General features: G+C 37.7%; 1 protein-coding gene across 2 annotated transcripts in view; it reads right to left on the bottom strand.

Moving 5' to 3' along the window:
- nkain2 (sodium/potassium transporting ATPase interacting 2) overlaps nucleotides 1-24317 on the bottom strand; it is a gene marked incomplete at its 3' end in the record, with an annotated part of 169568 nt that overhangs the window by 41989 nt on the left and 103262 nt on the right. For both annotated transcript variants that reach the window (XM_084432703.1, XM_084432704.1), the window contains exon 4: nucleotides 5142-5342. In XM_084432703.1, coding sequence (XP_084288829.1) covers nucleotides 5142-5342 — 201 coding nt within the window. The remainder of the gene's footprint in view (nucleotides 1-5141; nucleotides 5343-24317) is intronic.

The following is a 24317-nucleotide window of genomic DNA, read 5'->3' as shown; positions in this document are numbered from 1 at the left end:
TTGCCTGGTCTGATGAGTCTCGATTTCTGTTGAGACATTCAGATGGTAGAGTCAGAATTTGGCGTAAACAGAATGAGAACATGGATCCATCATGCCTTGTTACCACTGTGCAGGCTGGTGGTGGTGGTGTAATGGTGTGGGGGATGTTTTCTTGGCACACTTTAGGCCCCTTAGTGCCAATTGGGCATCGTTTAAATGCCACGGCCTACCTGAGCATTGTTTCTGACCATGTCCATCCCTTTATGACCACCATGTACCCATCCTCTGATGGCTACTTCCAGCAGGATAATGCACCATGTCACAAAGCTCGAATCATTTCAAATTGGTTTCTTGAACATGACAATGAGTTCACTGTACTAAAATGGCCCCCACAGTCACCAGATCTCAACCCAATAGAGCATCTTTGGGATGTGGTGGAACGGGAGCTTCGTGCCCTGGATGTGCATCCCACAAATCTCCATCAACTGCAAGATGCTATCCTATCAATATGGGCCAACATTTCTAAAGAATGCTTTCAGCACCTTGTTGAATCAATGCCACGTAGAATTAAGGCAGTTCTGAAGGCGAAAGGGGGTCAAACACAGTATTAGTATGGTGTTCCTAATAATCCTTTAGGTGAGTGTATATTGGCCGATTAATGATAAACGGTATGATAAATGTACGAATGATAAATTACATTAGAATTTTTGTCCAAATAAGTAAAAAATAAACCACTATAAATTAAAATCTATTGTTTTAAATTCTACAAGTGAACTCAGGCATCACAAAAGTACAGCATGAAAATGGATATTCATAGTAAGAATTGTATTAGATGACAAAAAAGTCATATAAATGAAAAATGGGAAATCATTTTAAACAACCTGAAAACTAGAAAAAAAGAAACTTCAGTAATCTTGGACCTTCAAGAAACTTGGAGCAATAAACTAAGCTTGTCTCAGGTGGGTTCATGAAACGACCCAAACTGTGACTCTCCGCAGGGACACCATGAACAAAACGCTAGCAATAAACTTCAAGCCTTGATATTGTTTTACAGTCCTTTAGAACGGCCCGAGCAGCCAGCGGTGGGACTCAACTCAGCACTTCTGCTGACACAGACATATGTCTTGTCCCTTTCAATGCTTCAGAGAGAGCTTAATTCAATCATTGTCTTATTGATCCTGGCCTACTGTAACAGTTTCTGTGTTTAGAAGTCTAAGCATTATTGAACATGCAATGACTTCAACAGTTTCCTACATAATATCTGACAGGCCCTAACAATATTTCTTATTCCGCATATAAAAGTGTGTGTATGAAGGACTAAAAATGACAGAAGGAAAAATAAATAAATAAAAGTAGAAATAAATAAATAAATGCAGAAATAATAGTGAAAATAAATACATTTTGGTAATATAAATGGCTATTTATGTATTTTTTACATGTATTTATTTATTTATGCATTTCTATATGTATTTATGCATTTCTACATTTATTTCTATATTTATTTCTATATTTATTTATTTATATATGTATTTATTTCTACATTTATTTATTTCTACATTTATTTTTTTCTTTCTGTATTTCCACATTTCTACATTTATTTTTCCCTGCGCCTGTATGCTAATTAACCTATGGCTAAGTCACGCCCCCAAACGCAATGAGCCAATCACAGTGCGCATAGCTAACCCAATACACTCGGACATTCTCTGCTTCCACGTCCATTGAAATGCATTGCAGTTAGTCAGTTTTCATTCGTTTTTATATGTTTTTTCTTGTCATTTTTGCTTTTAAACAGCGTGTTTGTGTGTGATTTTGGCTATTTATTTCTACTTTTATTTATTTATTTTTCCTTCTGTCATTTTTAGTCCTTCATATGTGTGACCCATAGGAAAGAAAAATCACTAATGAGATCTCTTTAATATCTCCTAGACAGTAATACAATTAAATGAAGGGAAAATGGTGAATTTCTCAAGCTTTTATTATGAAATAAAAAACATTTCTCATTAAATTCTTCTAAGACCATAAGATTTGAGCTTCTACATTCACATTCATTCTATAGTTCTGTACTCTTTCTGCATGTCAACAACTGTCTCATTTTTAAAAAAATGTAATCCTATTTCTCTGTTCTAAAATTACCAGCATACCAATTTTTGATTTTCATTGCATACACAGTATATATATATATTTTTTTAATGGATCAAAAGTGCTTTATCACATCACTCACACTGGCTGGGCAAAGCCATTTAACAGACGAACAGGCGATTTATAGGTGAAGAAATTTTACAACAAAATACTATTTCAGTCTATCCACTTCAAAATTTCACGTTTAATTAAATGTGTTACTTGCCATTTCATTGTAATTATTTGTGAAATTAAATTTGTGAAAATTGTTTCTACGCCACTTCTTGTCAGGTTTAGAGAGTGTTCCCATAAAATAAAAGATCATTTTCAGATGAGTTATATGGCAGTCTGAAAAGTACTTTCTCATATTATGTACTTCATCATAAGGTACAGTTAAAAAAAACTGCTAGTGAAATCCCTCACATTTACAGTCAGAGGGTGAAGCTCCCTTGGGAAGCAGGTGTGCTTCAATATTGTCATTTCAACACCGCCACATTCAGATCTGTTTCATCAACACACATGCCTAATTACATGGCATGTGTGAAGTCACTATAAAACACCTCAGCAGCCTAGGGATCCTCTCATACATCCTCAAGCAATCTAACAGATGTAATGTTTTTGAAGTGTTCTACTGACGAAACACTGCAAAAATGTCTTTCTAAGAAATTTCAGTAGACAACATGAGCTGTGGAAAATGATAAGTGATCTAGGAGCCATTGAAAACATGGTAAGTCTATCCCTCACAGCCTCGCTTTCATACCTGTGATGGCGCTGTTCTGAATAAGGTCTATAGCGGGGCCTACTCTCCTCTCTGGAGAGAGAACACCACAAAGCCGCTGAAAGCTCCCACCAGGCACTCTGTCTGCACAGACAAGCAGCTGCCTTTCTCCTCTGCTATTCGCTATACAATATCTCAACAGGAACATCAGTCATAACAGAGGAAGGTCTATAAATATCGGGGCGAATGGAGCCGATACCTGCCTACAGCTCTTTATGAGACACAGGCGGTCACCATTAAAGTTACTGACCCCCAGACATCACGGCTGATAAGGTACAGTATACCAGCCTCGCAAAGAAACACTCTCGCTTACAGCACGTCACGCTACAACTTGAGATATTACGTGCAAAAAGCTTGTTATCAGCAACAAAACATCGTTCACAAATGTTGTCTTTGATTAAAACGTGCAGTGGTAGTTGCCAGTCAGATAACATGCTCATCAACACGCCAACTATATTTATTGAAGCATATATATTTGTATTGGTAACTGACATGAAATACTTTTGGGAATTCCTGTGGTGTGACATTCCTCAATTAATCTAAAACTATATAAAAAAGAGATTTTTTTTATAATAATAATAATAATAAAATAATAATAATAATAATAATAATAATAATAATACAATAAAAATAATATATTTGTAATTATATATATACAGTATATATATATATATATATATATATATATATATATATATATATATATATATATATATATGCCTATGTATATTTTTTTAACTGTATTATATTAGTATAAATAAAAAATTACATAATATAATTATAATATACAATTAATATTTTTATTTGTATAGCATCTTTAATACATTTCAAATGTAGATAATACATAACTGTAGATAAAACAAATGAGCTCATATTAATTGAGAGAGTGCATGGACTATTTGTACTATTTGTATAAAAATGAATTTGTCTCACAGCAGGACCATTACAAATGAAGAAGTGAAGGCAAAAAAGATGTTGAAAAATAATTCATTAATTAAGAGACTCATTAATGTATATTTCCTGAGCTAAAAGGTGGTCAAAAGGTCAAAAACTTAAAAACTGTGGGGAAAAAAATGGTGACCAATTACAGGACATATATTTTCCCGTATACTGTATGGGATAATAAGGGGAAATACAGCACTTTAACCTCAATTCTTTATGTTGATAACATGATATCATAATTTAGGTGCTGACGATGGTCACCAATTGTCCAGATTTTCACAATTTATGACCACAATTTAGCTCATAAAGTAGAAATATTTAATGTGTCTCCCAATTAAAATAAAAACGGTATAAAATGTGGGCTGTATACATAACAATTAGAAACAAACCTTGTTTAAAACAGATGATGTATAGAATGTCATACTGCATGATACTGCAGTTGCTTTTTGAAATTTCATGTCAACTACCCATTTAACATCTGTAAATGATACCTTTTCCAAGTGAAACACAATATTTCTCAAAAAAAAAAAAAAGCATTCTCTGATATTACTGGTTCACATTTTTCCTTGCCCCGGCGGCCTTGGTTACATCAAAAGAAAACAGATGTCTTTTTGTAAGAAATCGAAGGATATTACAGTTAGATTATGAAAACAAAATAATGTGGACTGATGAATCATGCAGTAAACAGGGTCAAATTTAATTTCATGTTGCGTTGGGGAAAAAAAACATGTTTGAAATTAGATTTCGCTGTATGAGAATGAAAGCTGAGGGAGAGTATTGTACAGGCTTGTAATCAGAGAATTGCTGAATCCACATTGGAGGGGGTTCACTTCACTATTGCATTAGAGACGCTGATTGTGGAAGGGGGGAGTAGAAGCAGGTGTCGCAAGTAATGGAAGAGATAAAGAATAAAGACTCGAAGGAAGGTAGCATGCTGAGCTCCTATTAACAACCCGCATTCAAGCAATATCAGCACTGGAGCTCGGCCAAACTGCTCGATGCTTCTCATACTCTGAAGCATTTCCTGAACCGATATTTACAGACTTGGTGTAATCAACTGGTTTTCTTTTAAACAGACAAAAACAAATGTACTGCGCCGACGACTGCCGAATTTTCCACACTCTAAAGCAGAGCTTCTCATCCTTGGTAACAGTCAATTATATAGTCTAGCTGTCAGTGTACACTAATATTTAAATCGCAGAATTTCACGAGCGACCAATCAGAAGAGACATATAACAAAGGACCGTAAATACATATTTAATACCAGGAGCCGCGATCACAAGCACAGCAAAAGGAAAGAAAAGCCCTGTAAAGGATTACTCACAGCCAGGATAATCTGCAAGGAACTGTGGGCCACCTCCACATACTGGTACTCCAGCAGGCAGCCGGCGATGCTGATGTAGCGATGGTCCTCCGGGGCCCAGGAGGGAGGAGGGGTCACGGGGGTCACCCTGCACCCCGGGCCGTTCTCCATCCACCAGGTGCGATGCATGGAGATGTTAAAGGTCATAATCAGGTCTGTGTCCTGCAAGAGAGAAAAATGAGTCATAAGAGATGCTATACCAACTTTCAATTGAAATTTTAACACTATTATGCTTCTGTGTCACCATACAAAAGTAGAATGGCACCAGAGATACGAGTATATATTCAGAACAAATGCCAAAGATCATCATCCAAGCACTTGCTTTTACGGTAAAGTTAGTCCATTTCCCGGCAATCAAATAATTTTAATTATGCATTCAAGCTTACGAGATGTAATGCTCTGAACACGGACTTATTTAACAATGTAGGTCAAATAACAAGCACTCCAGCACATTTCAATCATGCTAAATCCAGTCCACTCTTGTTTAATGGCGGCTAAGAGAGCGATGGATTTCTCCCCAGTAAGAAACCTTAAATTAGAACCAATAGAAATGCAGTATTTTATTCATTAGTTTACGTTAAAACGATCATATATTCTGGCTTGCGATCATGGTAATACTTACACCCATGATTTACAAAGTCAGACATTGCCTCACACTGGAAATAGGATCTCTAGGAGCCAGTGAAGGGCTTGTGTTTTGTTGTATCATTAATCAGTTTCAAGCTTTTAACATTTTGAGGCACAATTATTTAAGTGGCGAGACGTCAAAGGGACTCGCAGAGCAATAACCAGCCAACACATACTTATAAATGTGGCATGAGATTAATTCCACAATCAAGTGGTTAAAGAAATCACATATCTCAAATTCCAAATTCACTTTTGTGTGTCATTTTTCAGCCTTAATGATCCGCAAGCTGGCGACTGAAGTGTTTGCAATATCCTGGGTCATTTGAGTGAATGCCAGTTACACAAGCGGAGGACTGTTTACCAGGGCTTTGCCTTTGAGTATGCACTGAGAACATATTCAAACAAATCCATCAGTCTTAAGAAACACACGCCAAGCCTAGACACAAAGCAGAAAGAAAGAGACAGAGCCCTTATTCTAACACCTACAGATGCACAGCTGCATAAATGTGATGCACACGCCGAATGCCCCACGAAATCCCTCAAGAGAGCAGCGATTGTGTATTTTAAAGACAGATTTTAGGTCCTACAAGTGTTGAAGCTTAGCACTGAGCGTTCCATTCATGTAGGAACCTCCTGTCATTTTACTCCTGAGGGAAAACAACAACAATAGCATATAAGAGTATAGTTCTTAAGAAGTGCAAAAAAGGAATAAAAATAAGAATTGTGTGACGTTTAATCCATGTCTTTTAGCTTTGAGGTCATCTACATGCTAGTGCACTCCTAAAAACTGACAAAACGGAACTTAAGATTTTTGCATTTGCAGTTTAGTCTTTCTCTTCCATTTTGATGACTTATGTTGCACTAACCAGACTCTTGTCCAATCAGTGTCCCAATCATTTGGGATGACTGACCCTTTTTCTATCACATAGAAAGGCAGCTATACTGTATGCACTACCAATCAAAAGTTTTGGGTCAGTAAGATTTTTTATTCTTTAATTCAGCAAGGACACAATAAATTGAAAACAAAATCAAATAAATGCTTAACTTTCCATTCATCCACATCCAGTATATATTTTTTTTAATGTTTTATTTTGATATGACACATCCAAACTTAAAGGGGTCATATAATGCCATTTTTGTACAAGCTAATATGATTCTTTAGGGTCTAAATTAAAAGTTTGTGAACAGAACACCGCAATCGCTTAGATGCCATTCTGCTCATAGATAGTGCTCCAGCGTATCAACAATGACCACGCCGGTCCGCGCGGACTATGATTGACAGCTCGCTCATGAGCGAGGGAGGGTCTGTGTTGAAACGCTGCTGTCAATCAACAATCGTGGGAGGGGCGTCCGACCGTGTGACGTCACTAGGTCGAACGGCTTGATTTGAGAGAGGGGAAAACATATAAGAAGATTTAAAAAAAAAAACACTGGATGGATTTTTATCATTATATGATGGTTGTGTACAGGTACTGCCAACACATTTCAGTACAATCAACTTGTAAAAGTGCATGTACCATTATATGACCCCTTTAAATATGTCAAATCTGAAAGAAAAAAAACAACGGCCCCTGATTATATTGATTTTTAAGAAAAAAAGGAAATAACTACCAAATATCCATGCTAACAAAAGTGTCTCTTTAGCATTTGTCGAAAACTTGCCTCCAGCGTTTTCTGAGGCAGAGTGAATCATCCGAGGGCCCCAAGTCACAGTCCCCATTATGTTTTCTTAAAGGCCGCTGGAGGATCAATCACTCACCCGCCTCCGTAAATGGCTTCACTGTTTGCCCAGCCAGTGTGGGTGATGTGATAAAGCACTTTTAATCCATTTCAAAACGCACACTAACGGCAGACATTTTTGTTGAAGACTTGCCCAACCTCACACTGCAGTGTCTATCTCAGCGTGAGAATGACATTGGCCGTCTGAAAGGCTCCTGAATTACTCTCCCTGAATAAGCCCTGTTCCTCCTTAGAGGGATGCTTAGCACTTCTCGTTCCGTGGAATACAAACCGAGGCCTCAGTGCACCCTTGCTTCTTATTAAAACATACAAAGAACCTGAATGGTTGGATTGATTTGTTTCCACCGAATCAATACCACTTTTACAGCAGTGCAGGGCAAAGCCTTGTTTGTCTACAGAAACACATGTATCACGCTCCAGTGACGGACATAAATAGCCATCATGATGCAAAAAGTGAATCACAGCTTTGACTGAATGCCAAGCACACAAAGTACACAAACGCCTTTGGCTTCAAACTTTTTAAAGGAACTAACTGCTATACAACATATTTAGGGTCTGTATGAAGGTTCAAGGGGGTCTCTGGAAAATGTAATGTACTTTAAAAATCTTTTTGTACAATTTCAATATATATATATATATATATATATATATATATATATATATATATATTTTTTTTTCAATGTGAACAGTCAATATGTTTTATATTTAAAAAAAACTTCACATTGTATCACATTGCATCACATTGCATTTTTTAATTTATTTAACTTATTTAATTGATTTATTTTTCCATCATTTTGCTTTGGCTTCAGGCTATATTTAAAATAAAAAGCCAATTGTATTATTTTGTAATCAGCATGTTGTCTTTATAAACTGCAATATTAAAGGTTGGGTTTAAGTCGTTCAGACATGTAAATGCAGTTAGTGTTAATTTCGTCATCAATGAAATTTTTTCCCTGATGAAGCGAGACGATAACAAAATTAAAACCGGTTTTGAATGTCAAAAACTATGACGAACATCTATTGACATTTTCGTCAATAGATAATGAATAAAAACGAGACGAAAATGTCAGGGAGGGATGATTTTGGGAAGAGATCCAGTCAGAACTGATGTCCTGCGTGGTGGATGCGTACATTTGAATTGTAACGTGCTTATAAACACTTTTTGTTATACTGGTTGAAACTCTTCACATCCTTACAGCAATCAATAATATATGTCGTCTAAATATATACAGTACTGTGCAAAAGTCTTAGGCATGTTAATCCCCCCCCCCACACAGTCCCTCCTGAACCAGAACATCATGCTTATGCAGTGTTCATGCCATAACTACCGAAATTAAAAGATGGCAACCTGTGACGTTCTACTATGAGCTGTTCTACGTACTACATCCTCAGACTCGAATTTATGAGTTTCTATGCCAACACTATCAACACCGAAAATGAATCTGCAGCAGTCAGGTGGTGCAAGTCAGCGCTCTTTAAGTTTGCAAGTTTATGTTCATTATTTATAATGTTATGAGCTTTGAGACATGAGATAATTTAGTAGACGCTTTTCAGACTCTGCTCTGGCTGTTGCGTGTTCATGTGTTTTGTAGGAGGCGTGGTTTTGGAGAGCGCTCTGATAGGAGGGTGGGATCTTAAGCTTTCAAAGCTAGCTAGCATCTCCGAAATTGTCAACCCTACCCTTAAATAGTATAAATATATAGCTGCCTTTATATTTTAGAAGGAGGTCCCTTGCAAAGGGTTTATTTATTTGAAGGCCCTTATCATTAAAAAAAGTTTGAAATGCCTAGTCAGACCCAAGATGTGCTGGACAGACATCTTCTTTCTCTTACCACAGAAAGAGAAGGACATGGGCTAAATTAAGTGTACATGTTGCCTCTGACTCTTCCGCTCTGTTGCTTCCTGTCTCTCTAACAGGTGTAATGAACATCAGCCGAGTGGATAAACGCGATCCATCAGCAGTCAAATAGCAGGACAGACTGCTCAACACATCAGCATTTCAATCTGCAAAGCGGCAGGGGTCCCGCAGACAAACACTCCTCCATTATTCTCCGTGCCAGAGTCACCGCGACAGGACGGCCTGAAAGAAGGCCTGGCAGTGAGGGGTTGTCAGGACAGTGTCTGGAGATGGATGAGACCATATTTCAATAGGAATTATGGGCCGACGTGCCAGCATGCTTTGCAGTGAGTGATGGTGGACAGCGGTAAAGGAAGTAGTTGATGCCCTGCTAGGCCAATCAAAACAAAGAACATACTGTATTTAGGATCCTGTAGCTTGATACTGTTGTGATGTAATGTCTCAAAACAGTAAAATACATGAGTCAATACATCATCAATCCTTCTTAGATTAATTTTCAGCATCATTACTCCAGTCTTCAGTGTCACGTGACTCTGAAGGATCATCCTTCAGAAATCATTCTAATTTGCCGATTTGGAGTTCAAGAAACACAGAAATATTTTGTAACATTATAAATGTCTTTTGATCAATTTATAGCATTCTTGCTGAATACAAGTAGTGCATTCTTTATTCTGTATTTATTTATAAAAAAAACTGACTGAAGAAACTTAAAACTAGAAACTTTTTGTAATGATTTATGATAATAAATCAGAGCATGGTGCAACAACGCCAAGGTTGTGGGTTCGATTCTCAGGGAAAGCGTGCATTGATAAAATCTGTGCTTTGAATGCAAGTCACTTTGGATAAAAGAGCTTGCCAAATGCATTCATGTAAATGAAAAATGAAAAATGAAAAAGTAAAATAAAAAAAGCATTTGCAGAAGTTTCATTGACAAGTTTAACACTGAATCACTGTATATGAAAAGAAAACAAAGGTGGCATATTTCAGCAGAAAGCTCTATAGTCTGGGTCCATCAACCTCATACAAGTTCAATATAAAGATTCATGAACATATTCAGATCAAAGGAACAAATCATGATTTCTATTTGTTGACCTACGACTATGCTCGAGCATATTTGTATAGTCATGCTGTGAAATGCAATTCAAGAGAGGCATATTGACTACAGATAAAACCCTGGTGTTCCACTAGAAACAAGAGATTTGATTTACTCAACGAACAAAGGAACATATACACGCTGAGAGAAATTATGACCGTCTGAATGTCCCCTACTGTTTCTAATAAAAATATTTCCGCTGGAACAACATCCTACCATTACTAAATCACAGGGGACAGTCAGTGCTTTAGGAAATAAATCAAAGACATAATATTTGCTGATAATTAGTGTGTGCTAAGGCAATTATACCAAACTTAGAGTTTTTCAACAAAGCCAAAGTTTGCTCTATTTTCTATGCACAAAATAATGTATATCTATTCCATTCAGTGGGAAAAATGATTCAAAAAGATAAAAGTTTTGATAAAAACAATATGAGGGTGACATAACTTTTATGTATGGGTGATTTAATCCTTTAAAGCCAAAGGGCCAAGAATGATATGCTCTTCCAAACACCACAGAGTAAAGGGCCTTGTTTTGAAGTCACACTAGTTTTCTTACACATGCAATTTATTTATGCTTACAAAACCCAGTGGTCGTGTTGGGATAATTCTCCATCATCAGGGATTGTTTGTTGTCGGAAAGCAATCAGAGGGCGTTTGGAGGGGATCAAGATGGGAAGGCTCGGCCCCAGGATGACTGTCAATCATCTATCCATCAGTAAATGGGTTTCTGCAGGCGAGAGTTACAGCAATATTTCCCTCAGGCTAACACCATGATATCTGGACTGGGGCAGAACAAAATGAAAGATTAAGACTACCAGGGATAGACTTTATTAATTTATTTAGGCAGGCCAAGCCTAGTAGAAATGGCTAAAGCAGGGGTGCCCAACCCTGCTCCTGCCGATCGACTGTCCTGCACAGTTTATCTCCAACCCTAATCAAACACACCTGAAGCAACCAATTAAGGTCTTCAGGATCACTTGAAAATTAAAGGCAGGTGTGTTTGATTAGGGTTGGAGATGAACTGTGCAGGACAGTCGATCGGCAGTAGCAGGGTTGGGCACCCCTGGGCTAAAGTATCAGAAAGTGAGATGGTTTGTTCTTTTCTTTTTATTTATTCAAAATTATTTTTCTAGAAGCGTTGTTTCTACAAAGATGATAATAAGCATTACGGACTCCCATAATGCCACATGGCTTCGAGATATCTCAAACGCAGCTAGCATCCAGTGTCAGCATGCTATGAAGTGATGTCACCACATGAGAAGTGGTTTGAAATATTAATGGCTTAATGTCGCACGAATGTGAATTTTTCGCCCTCAGAAAGGTACTTAAACGTCTTCGTTGCTCCAGCTATGTTTTATTACCAAGGGAAAAGAAGCAAAAAGTTTATAGTGAACCTGCTGCCTCCTTTTACCCAGTGGTAATCAATTAGCATGGAGCTTCACAGTCTCAGTGCATCAAATGTTCAATCTCTGGAAAACTTTGCTAAAATGTCCATAACTTGAATATACAATTCTCCACCTATAAGACATGCATATTACAAAATAAGTGACAAGAAGCAGTGATTAAAGAGTGTTTTAGGAATGATGAAATAAACTACCTTTAAACGGTAAAATACAGTCACAACAAAAGAAAAGAATGGCATACTGCACACGTTCCCATATAATAATAATAATAATAATAATAATAATGATTAAATGAATATATTGATAAATGCATACATTTACTTTAATTAATTTAGTTTTATTGTTATTATTATTATTATTATTATTAATTAATGAACAAATGAATAAATTAATAAATATATTGACGAATAATTTACATTTATTATAGCCTATATACACTCACCTAAAGGATTATTAGGAACACCATACTAATACTGTGTTTGACCCCCTTTCGCCTTCAGAACTGCCTTAATTCTACGTGGCATTGATTCAACAAGGTGCTGAAAGCATTCTTTAGAAATGTTGGCCCATATTGATAGGATAGCATCTTGCAGTTGATGGAGATTTGCGGGATGCACATCCAGGGCACGAAGCTCCCGTTCCACCACATCCCAAAGATGCTCTATTGGGTTGAGATCTGGTGACTGTGGGGGCCATTTTAGTACAGTGAACTCATTGTCATGTTCAAGAAACCAATTTGAAATGATTCGAGCTTTGTGACATGGTGCATTATCCTGCTGGAAGTAGCCATCAGAGGATGGGTACATGGTGGTCATAAAGGGATGGACATGGTCAGAAACAATGCTCAGGTAGGCCGTGGCATTTAAACGATGCCCAATTGGCACTAAGGGGCCTAAAGTGTGCCAAGAAAATATCCCCCACACCATTACACCACCACCACCAGCCTGCACAGTGGTAACAAGGCATGATGGATCCATGTTCTCATTCTGTTTACGCCAAATTCTGACTCTACCATCTGAATGTCTCAACAGAAATCGAGACTCATCAGACCAGGCAACATTTTTCCAGTCTTCAACTGTCCAATTTTGGTGAGCTCGTGCAAATTGTAGCCTCTTTTTCCTATTTGTAGTGGAGATGAGTGGTACCCGGTGGGGTCTTCTGCTGTTGTAGCCCATCCGCCTCAAGGTTGTGCGTGTTGTGGCTTCACAAATGCTTTGCTGCATACCTCGGTTGTAACGAGTGGTTATTTCAGTCAAAGTTGCTCTTCTATCAGCTTGAATCAGTCGGCCCATTCTCCTCTGACCTCTAGCATCAACAAGGCATTTTCGCCCACAGGACTGCCGCATACTGGATGTTTTTCCATTTTCACACCATTCTTTGTAAACCCTAGAAATGGTTGTGCGTGAAAATCCCAGTAACTGAGCAGATTGTGAAATACTCAGACCGGCCTGTCTGGCACCAACAACCATGCCACGCTCAAAATTGCTTAAATCACCTTTCTTTCCCATTCTGACATTCAGTTTGGAGTTCAGGAGATTGTCTTGACCAGGACCACACCCCTAAATGCATTGAAGCAACTGCCATGTGATTGGTTGATTAGATAATTGCATTAATGAGAAATTGAACAGGTGTTCCTAATAATCCTTTAGGTGAGTGTATATTATTATTAATTATAATACATAAATTAATTAATTAATTTCCTCAAATAAAAATATATTGATTTAATTCAATTAATTAAATAATTTAGGAAATGAATTAATACAAAAATAGAATACATCTCTTTAGTACGAATCATATTTGAAATAGATGTATATGGCACTTACAGGTTACAGGTTACAGGTGTCTGTTCTTGTTGTTTAAAAGATCAGAAGACATGTTAAACATGACATTTTCTTGGCATACAGATCTCACTCACTCTGCTGACTTCTGGAGTGTGGAGTCTCAATTGTCACAGCAATTGCATGACCACAGGACCGGCAGAAGGGTCCGGATCATCACACACACTCTAATTGGCTGTCTTCACAAGGAGGTTTACTCTCGGCAGATTGACACACTGGGAGGTCAGCAATAAATGTAACATAAAAAAATGAAATAGAAGTGTTTAGGTCCATGGACACCAACCCAATATTTGTGCTAATGAAGGCTGGAACTCTCATTGGTTAGTGTGGAAGTATGGATGAAAAGCCTGACTCCAGGTAAAATATTGGGCATTGCTGGTTGCAATGCATTTTGGGATTGCCTTATCTGCAAAGTATATAAATGATGCCATAGAATTTGGCTAAAATCTAGCTAAAAAATGTTTCTTACTCTTTGCATCAGTCTTCACATTGCAAGCACGCTTGCAATGACTTAAAATGTTGCCTGTGTGGGAAGATTCTGGAACAGAGTCAATAGCGAAATAAGTAAGTGTTAGATAGGAAGCCTGATTCGTACCTGCATCCCGCCAGCACAACAGCTTTCGTGTGTAATGAACATGTGCAAAACCAACTGTGCCACAGCTAAAGCAAAAGGTGCATCATTTTAATTAGCATAATCATCATCACTGAATTCATATTTGTTTTGTTTATATTTTTGCAGACTTTTTATCTCTGACATTTTTCTTGCAATTGACTTGCATGACTTCAGAACTGCATGATATAAACGTGCAATTCTGAGAAAAAAAGTATGTCTTTTTTCCCCATCAGAACTGGACTTTATAACTCACAATTGCGAGTTTATATCTAACTCAAAAGTCAAGAATGCAATAAGACAAAAATGCAAGATATAGACTTGCAATTGCACGAAAAAGTCAGAATTGCAAGATATAAACTTTTCTGAGACAAATGATAGTCAAATGAAACTTTATAATTTATTCTATACACATACTGTCAACAATCAGCTATTTTGTTTTGGAGAAATATCTGAGACAAAGTGGGATAGTTGAAACATAACACAAATTATCCTGAACTATTTGCTTTTTCATTCAATTTTTCAATAGGTCCTCTGAGAAAACGCCCCTTAAGCACCTGTACTGTTGCTAGCCGAAACACACATACCTCAGATGTGCTGATGTCACCGTCGGCACTGAGAAACACCTTGTCGAGGAGATTCAGGGCACTGGCTTAGGTTCTAATAAAGCTTCCCATGTAAACAAGGGCCCATCACAGGAATCCATTGTGTTTATGATGGATGGATGGATGCACAACAAACATTTTATGCCAGCGGAAGAGTTTTGTTTGTCCACAAGAGCATGAAATTAGCCTGTTTAGCAGAACTGAATTCATTTGGAGCTCCTAAAATAACAGTGCATGCTGCCATGACGCTCCAAAAGGAGCTGTTGCTAATCGACAGACTTTCTTTTCTCGTCCCTCGGAGAGAGATGTTTGGAGTGAAAGCAGATGCATCTGTCACAGACCGAGATGTGACATTTGAAAATGTGCGTTAGCAGATGGAGGATTGTTTATATTTATGAATACTGCAGTGCGATGACTACACATTTAGCACTGGAGTGATGCACGCCCGCGCCACGCGTAGAAATGTCAGGGAAAGAGCGTGGCGCCCTCGCTAAAACCGAATCTGAATCCTGGCAGAGCAGCTGAAAGTCAAAAGGTGTAGCTTGGCTATAGCCATTGAAATGTACAAAATGAAAAGATTTAGATGCGGTAGAAGAAGACTGTCTTGAAAAATGGGAGCTTCACAGACACATTTCTTTCAAAACCTGCCTTGTACTACAACAAACAGCTTTCGGTTTCAGTCACAAGGGTTTTTGTGTAAAAACAGAAGCTATGTTTTGGTTTTCAAACAGATATATTTGTGATTTGCTTTGATATACATTAAAAAAGATATATATACAGTATATGAGACCATATTGTAAAATGTAAGGCTACCTTTTTTTTTAGGATGTCACTTATACTCACCAAGGCTGCATTTATTTGATCAATACAGTAAAAATAGTAATATTGTACTGTTTACCATTTAAAATGTAAATTATTCCTGTGATGGCAAGTTGAATTTTCAGCATCATTACTCCAGTCTTTAGTGTCACATGATCCTTCAGAAATCATTCAAATATTCTGATTTCAGAGTCAGAGTTCACTCTTCGGCTGGAACTAGACTCGCGTACGGTTGTTACCAGAAGCCAGTGATTACAGTATATAAAGTTATAAATACGGATATATTTTTTACAAAAACACATCACTTTGCTTCAGAAGGCCTTTATTAACCCCCTAGAGCCGTATGGATTACTTTTATGATGGATGGATGCGCTTTTTTTGGACTTCAAAATCTCAGGTACCATTTACTCTCATTTTAGCGCTTGGAAGAGCCAGGATATTTTTTTATATAACTCCGATTATGTTTGGCTGAAAGAAGAAACTCATATACACCTAGGATGGCTTGAGGGTGAGTAAATTATGGGATAATTTACATTTTTGGGTGAACTAACCCTTTAAAGGGCACCTATTATGCAAAATTCACTTTTACATGGTGTTTGAACATAAATGTGTGTTGACAGTGTGTGTACACAACCACCCTATAATGATAAAAATCCACCCAGTGCTTTTTTTATTATCCCCATAAATCATAAGCACTGTCTCAGAACAAGCTGTTCTCAGATTCGGGGCAATGTGACGTCACAATGTGAGGCCCCTCCCACGACTGTTGATTGACACTGCAGTTTGAGCATAGACCCGCCCTGAGTGAGCTGGACACAGAGTCTGCCATTGTTTCGACGCTTGAGCAGCCATAGACAAGAATGTCTCCTAAGCGATTGAGGTGTTTTGTTGTTGGAAGTAAGAACGAACTTAGTCTTCATTTACTCTCGTTGTTACTCGAGGATGGATCTGTACTGTTCGTGATCCAGCTTACGGTCTCCGGAGCGACAGGCCTAACGTTACTGACCACGGCAGAAATTAAAATGAGAGCACGCACTTTATGACAGCTCATCGAGTCATTTTACGGATATAAGGTTTACCAGTTTATTAAGCACCCACTGAAAAGGTGTGTATATATTTGTTTACTGTTAGTTGTAACAAGTGTTTTGTGTACTTCGCTGTGTATGTTGATGATAATGAAAGGGAGAGAGAGAGAGAGAGAGAGAGAGTTTATGGATAAGACTTTAATGCGCACTTCTTTTACTGTGTTTATTCAGCTCTTACAGTGATTCTCTGGAGTAAAACTAACGCTTCATCTTTTGTGTGATGTACAATAAACTTCACTGAACTCGTCAGTATATTTTGGTCATCATTCGGACGGGGTTTGCTACAGCAGGCTTGTATTAATAGTGGGTTAAAGCAGATGACAAATAAGTTATAACCATAATTAAACTAAACTATACCTGTTCTATCTCCATACAGCATATATTCTCTGGCTCTGTGGGCATTATTGTCCGACTCCGAGTCGAAATGAACACCGCAACTGAGAGTTTCTGTTCTGATATTATCAGATGAGATTGTCCTGGCTCGTGATGCTCTGCCCCCTGGGCCAGCAGCAGCAGTTCATTTGCATTTAAAGGGATACACACTAAAACAGAGGGCCCTATTTTAACGATCTGAAACGCAAGTGTCAAAGCGCAAAGCGCAAGTAACTTTGTGGGCGGGTCTCGGCGCTGTTGCTATTTTCCCGGCGGGATAAATGACTCTTGCGCCGGGCGCAAATCTAAAAGGGGTTGGTCTGAAGTAGCTTCATTATTCATAGGTGTGGTTTGGGCGTAACGTGAAATAAACCAATCAGAGCATCATCTCACATTCCCTTTAAGAGCAGACGCACTTTTTCCTTGGCGTATTGCTATTATAACGGCGGATTTGCCAGGCGCGCGTCAAGAGCGGTTCACAGCCGAGGAGAGCAACGCTCTCGTCACGGCCGTAAAAGAGAGAGAAGTGACATTGGGGATGGGAGAAACACACCCAAATTAGCTTCGGCTAAACAGGCATATAATAATGTGGGTAAATGTGTAAGCTAGATGTATGCTTTTATAATAAATTATTATATTTATAATAAATTATCTATCTATCTATCTATCTATCTATCTATCTATCTATCTATCTATCTATCTATCTATCTATCTATCTATCTATCTATCTATCTATCTATCTATCTATCTATCTATCTATCTATCTATCTATCTATCTATCTATCTATCTATCTATCTATCTATCTATCTATCTATCGTTTGTAATAATATGATTTGCAAAAATGAAAACTGCTGCTTCTGTGTAGATTAGAGAATCACAGTGTATGAGCGTTTGTGCACTCTATACATTATGGTCAAGCATGCGCCCTTAAAATAGCATAATGAACAACGCGCAACGCGCCACTGACTTTAGACTAGGTTTTTTCTGGCCAGTGGCGCAATTGTTTTATGGAACAGTAAAATAGCACCAGGGAACGTTTGCGCCAAAACACGCCTCCTTTTTTGCGCTGAACCGCCCAGAGAGCGCAAGTTCATTCCCTAGTTTAGCGACGTGCTTCTGTGGAGGGAAAAGCGCGCTTTGCGCGGGTGCAAAATAGGAATGAAACATGCGTCGGTGTACAAAGTCAATTGCGCTGGGTGCAAGATAGGGCCCAGAATGTTTTTCTGAGTTCCAAAAAATGACAATTTAAACATGCTGTAAAAAAATATCTGTTGGGTATTTTGAGCTAAAACTTCACATACATACTCTGGGGACATCAGAGACTTATTTTACATCTTGTGTCATAATAGGTGCCCTTTAATATCAATGTTGAAATCAGTCATAATTCTTAATATTAGTTGGAATACTTTTTTTCAGAATTCTTTGATGAATAAAAAGAATTGAAAAGAACAGCATGTATTGTGAAATGGAAATCTTTTGTAACAATGAAAAAGTAGCTTAAATAAATTTTAATGCATAATTGTTGAATAGAACTATTAATTTCTTTAAAAAAATCTTACTGACAATCTGACTGGCAGTCATTCTTAAAGATCAAATCAGAATTTGGTACAGTGAGAACAAAGCCTGAGATTCAAACGAAAAAGTACCATGGTATTTTTTGAAGTACCTTGGAATACCATGTTAGTATGGCCTATATTTCCAAGTATCGAGGTATTAGCCTCTGACACCTGGTCCTCAGCACATTGCATGAGAGGGATAAAATTGAGACAGAAGAAAGAAAACAGAGAAAACATGAGGGGGGTGGAGGAAGCTTCCAAACCCTTCACCGCTCATCAGTTCCTCGGGCGCTATATTGATCGGCTGAGCAGGCTGGATATTAGAGAGGTAATTCACTTTTTAGATAGAAGGCGTAGGGGAGCAAGGGCTGCCCCATTTGTTACCCAGGCTAAGGAAAATCATTGATACTGCCACACTGTCCAGTCCCTCCAGTTTTTCGCGATGCCGCGATCGCTGAATACAACGCAAAATCAACAAAATGTTGAATTTTTTTGCGATCCTGCATAATTCCTAATTTAACCGCAAAATAATCACAAAAATGAAAAAGACCTCACAAAATATTAAATTATAATCACCCAATTTAAATATCTCTAGTTTAATTAAAGTTTCAATGCATTTTTACGTGGATACAGATGTTGCGGGAAAAGGGGAAACTCCTTTTCCTCGATTTACTGAAGCCTATAATGTAAAACGCCTTTTGCAGCTGCACAGCTAGCACAGTGAGTGTCTGGCTCACTCATTGGCTGCGCTGCAGCAACTGCACATCCAATGGCGTGGGCGCGGCCTTAGCCTATATTATTCTTTTACTGTCTATGATATCCCCGAAAAACGCCATTTTAGCAGGTTTAACGACTGAAGCGACAGCTTGCCAGGTTACTATAGTGCGGCCGGCTACGCAATACTCGTTCCCTCTCAGTTCCCTTTCGAACGGTCACTTCGTATTTTGCGTAGATATACGCAGTGGGGACGCCATGCAAAACACCGCACTATAAGTAACTGGTTGCCTACTGCAGCTCAGGACCCCTCAACCTTACACACAGTTCTACAGTATAAATTACTACACCTGCTGTTATTTACATAGGTCAGGTAGAAAAATTGCCCATAGTTTGTTTTAAAAGTTAATTTGATGAGAATTTGATTAGACCAAAATAAACAAGCTTTATGCATTTTGTTTGTGATTTGTGTCATGTATGACTATTGTGCATCTGACATAATACTATTATGGTAAATGTGATGTCCTAATTATAAAATATAAAAATCGCAAATTTTTTCACAAATTTCTGGAAATTACCACCACAAAATCAGTCATTTTGATCGCAAAAATCACACAAAAAAATCTTGAAATCCTGGAGGGACTGACTGTCTGGGGGACCCCTGCGGAGGACAGTGGTTTGATGAGGTGGGACACTCAAGACAGAGAGTCTTCTTCATCTCCTCCTGAACTCACATGCAAAATGGATCAAGGTGCACACTTTAGATAGTGTTTAACTAGGGACAATTGAGTTTCTACTACTGTAGAGATGGAAATCGTAATGAATTGAATGATTCCAGCTTAGTACTTCGAGAAAGAAATATTTGGAAATGCAATTCTTTCAGAATTTTCTGCCCTCAGCAATCAGTTACCAAATTTCCAACAGAGCAGAATAGCAAACCAAAAATAAATGTAATTTTTAAAAACACTACTTGCAAAAAGTGTTTGTACAGTTTTCAGAGGTGACATAAATGTAATCTAATGATTTTGTCTTAAATAAAATTTAACATCATTCATTCATTCATTAATTCATGTAATTATTTTGTATAAAATTACAAATTATTGCCTAATTTGTATATTTAACTACCAAGATTTTTGTGCTAATCAGTTTGTTCAGGAACTACACTGGTTGTGCTGTATGAATTTGATTAACTGAAAAGAACCAGATCATACACTTTTAAAAATAAAGGTTAGAAAAGGTTTTTTATTTTTTTTAATTTTTTTGTGACTATTTTTGGTTCCCCAAAGAATCTTTCAGTAAACAGTTATTTAAAGAAGCATTTTTGTTTTCTTAACATTTTATAATCTAAAGAATCTTCTTCCAGTGTAAATAACCTTTTTTACAATGGAAAGATTCCATGGATGTTAAAGGAATAGTTCAAAAGGAAAATTAAGTCATCATTTACTCACCCTGGTGTTGTTCTAATGACAAATGCCCTTCTTTCCTTTTCGGACCACAAAACGAGAAATATTTAAAGAATGTCAAGCTCGCGTTCGTCCATGGCAGTGAGTGACCAGTATCAATTTTTTTTTAAAAAGAGGCAAAAGTATCACAGAATGGTCCCATGCGACATGTGTCGTATATTCAAAGTGTTCTGGTGGTATATGATAGAGTTTGGTAAAAAACAAACCAAAATTTAATGTAGCCTATTTACTGACTTCATTTTCATTTTAGAGTGAACTATCCCTTTAAATATTCTTCAATGAACCATCAATGCCAATAGTGTAAGAGCGATTCATTCGGTAATCGGACTACACTGGTTGCGCTGTATGTTTTTGATTCACTAAAATAAACCATCTCACAAAAGGGATTCATTCAGGAATCAGGCTATACTGGTGCCGCTGCATGTTTTTGACTGGCTAAAAAAGCTGGCTCATAAAAAGGATTTGTTTGGGAAAGTGGAATACACAGGTGTGACAAAGTTTTTAAATCACTAAAAGGACTGGCTCATTAATGGGATTCATTTGGGAATTGGATGACAGAGGTGGCGCTATCGGTTTATGATTCACTATAAAGAACCGGCTCAAAAGAGCCGTTCGTTCGGGAATTGGATTAGTTGCAGCATCACAGTGCAGATAATCAGCGGCGCATTTACAAAATGCATAGAAAAACAATGAAAAATTGGTGCAGTGGAACACACATTCTGTGTGAATTTTAGTGAGTGCGTTAGTATGGTGTTGTGTCTCCAGAAAGAAAGCATTAACGGTATGTTACAGTATTTATTTTCTTCTGTATCAGAACCGGTTCTGTAATGTTTACCTCACTCTAAACACCGCATTTATAACATCAGCCATCAATCACCAAACATGTCTTAAAATGCAGTTTCATCACAAACAACCTCAGGGGAAACATATTTGGTAAATATTAAAACCAACTGAATGAATTACATTTTCATTTCCTTACATCGTACAGATGAAAACGATACGGACACGGTTTTCAATATCCTTAGCTGTGTGTGCAATTCAATAATGGTTCATGCATTCATTTCAATATTGACAATATCAATGTTAGGTAGCAAAACTGTTGTTTTGATGTCTAAATCTGATAGCATATTTATTTACAGATATTTCCAATTACAATGTGACAGGTGCCATTGCATAAGTGCCAGTAAACATATTTGAATCTCAACTGAAAAGTTTTGTTTTGGAGTTTTCCACAAGAAAACTGGGAAAGAGAGAAAACGAAAAGGGTATTAATAAAAATATATTGCTGATTACATCAGAACTAGATATTTCAAAGCAAGAAAACATTACAGGGCGGCTTTTGTGCCATGATGTAATTTGCACTCCAGTGACATAAATGATAGTCAAAATGAGTTCAATTGAGAGGGAATCACATGTTATTTAGCGAACGATGCAGACGGGACAGAAGCACCTTGTGTGTGACTCAAGCTTTTTTAGGTCATTATTGAGAGCAGACCATGGATGATCAAAACAAAGGAAGGGAGCGAAGATGAAAGCGAAAGAAATCAAAAGCCACTGAGCCTCACATGAAAAATGGGGCAAGTTACAGCAAAACTCTTATCTGCATGTCATTTACACAGCAAATAGGAAGAGAAACATGGGAAATGATGGCAAAGAGGAAGTGGAAGAGAAGATGAGAATGGAAGGAGTGCCCCTCTGAAGTCTGCGACTGCTTTCTGGAGGGCGGACGAAAAAGCGTAGGGGATGAGGGTTATAAATGAGACAAGGGCAAAAGAGAAAGAGCTGAAGATGTGGGTTGTTTCATGGATGATACATGGCACTGGCCGACTAATTGCTGTTGAGCTTTCTCTGTGCTGGTTTCTGATTGGTTGCCCGCCGACATCGAGCGCCCGTCATTAGACAGGTTACACACAGGCCAAAAAGCGAGAGACTTTCGGACACAGCCACCTGTGCCGAGAGCAAATTAAATTCCACACTTCCTTTAATTGGTGCGGCACTTTTCCCTAACAACCCATATGGATAGATGAGCTGGATGCACATTGTTGAGGCGTCAGAGACATTATCATGCTTCACTAAAGACAAGCACCATATGCAGAGGTTCTGATTGCACTCGGGCTTTGCTGTGGACTCAAATAGCGGCAAAACAGCTGTTGGGAATTGAAGGGAAAAGCATTAAAGTCACATAGCCTGCGTGCTGAACCAATAACTGACTGCTTTCTGCTTTCCGAAATAAACGTCAGTGTTTCTTTCTTTTGTTTTTGTTGCAGTGTCAAGGCTCAATCCCGTAATTTGGGCATTTAGGGGGTAAGAAATCAAATGGACCATTAAATGAATGGAAAGATCAACAGAGACAAACAGGGGGAACGTGCAGATGGGAGACAGGGTAATCGAGCAGACAGAAGAAGAAAGGAAGGTACAGACATAAACGTTTTAGTGATGAGGCAGGTTAAATACGTATCCAACTTGTGTGCTTGCCAGACTCGTATACAGGGAAGACAAGCTATGCCTGTAACACAGGGACAGTTGTAACACTGTCAGTTTAACTAGCCTACTTAAAAATAAAGGACAGGGATGAATGCTATCAAACAGGGCCACCAGCTTCTGAGGAAAGTCGGTAACACTTTATTTTACAGTGTCCTTGTTACATATATTACATGTACTTACCATAACAGTAAATTATGCATAATTATGCATAATTACATGCAACTAACCCTCAATCAAACCTAACCCTATAGTAAGTACATGCAGTTGCTTAATAAAACTCAGAATTTAAATATATAATTGCACTGACTGTAACAATGACACCTTAAAATAAAGTGTAACCGTAAAGTCTAAAGACGAAAATGAAAAATATGTCATCTGTTGTATGACCCTTCAGAAGTTTGGTGACAGTAAAACATTTAAAATGTTCTATAAAAAAAAAACAACAACATTGTTTTCATTGTTTTAAATGCAACATCATAATGCGATTATAATGGGATTTTGCCAATATTGCGATTAAACTTTACCAAACTAATTTTTGACTTTTGATTTCTGACTTAAAAAACATTAAAGGGTTAGTTCACCCAAAAATTCTGTCAGTAATTACTCACCCTCATGTTGTTCCAACCGCGTAAGACCTTCGTTCATCTTCGGAACACAAATTAAGATATTTTTGATTAAATCTGAGAGCAGTCTCACTCCTCCATAGGCTTCTAAGGGAATGAAACTTGCTGGCCCAGAAAAGTTATTAAAGAGATCGTTAATATAGTCCAAGTGACTACAGTGGCTCAATCTTAAGTTTATCAAGCGACGAGAATACTTTTTGTGTGCAAAAACAAACAAAAATAACGACTTTATTCCACGATTCAT

The sequence above is a fragment of the Rutilus rutilus genome (genome assembly GCF_951802725.1).
Source record: "Rutilus rutilus genome assembly, chromosome: 15".
Taxonomy (NCBI): Eukaryota; Metazoa; Chordata; class Actinopteri; order Cypriniformes; family Leuciscidae; genus Rutilus; species Rutilus rutilus.
This window is presented reverse-complemented; position numbering and strand designations above follow the sequence as displayed.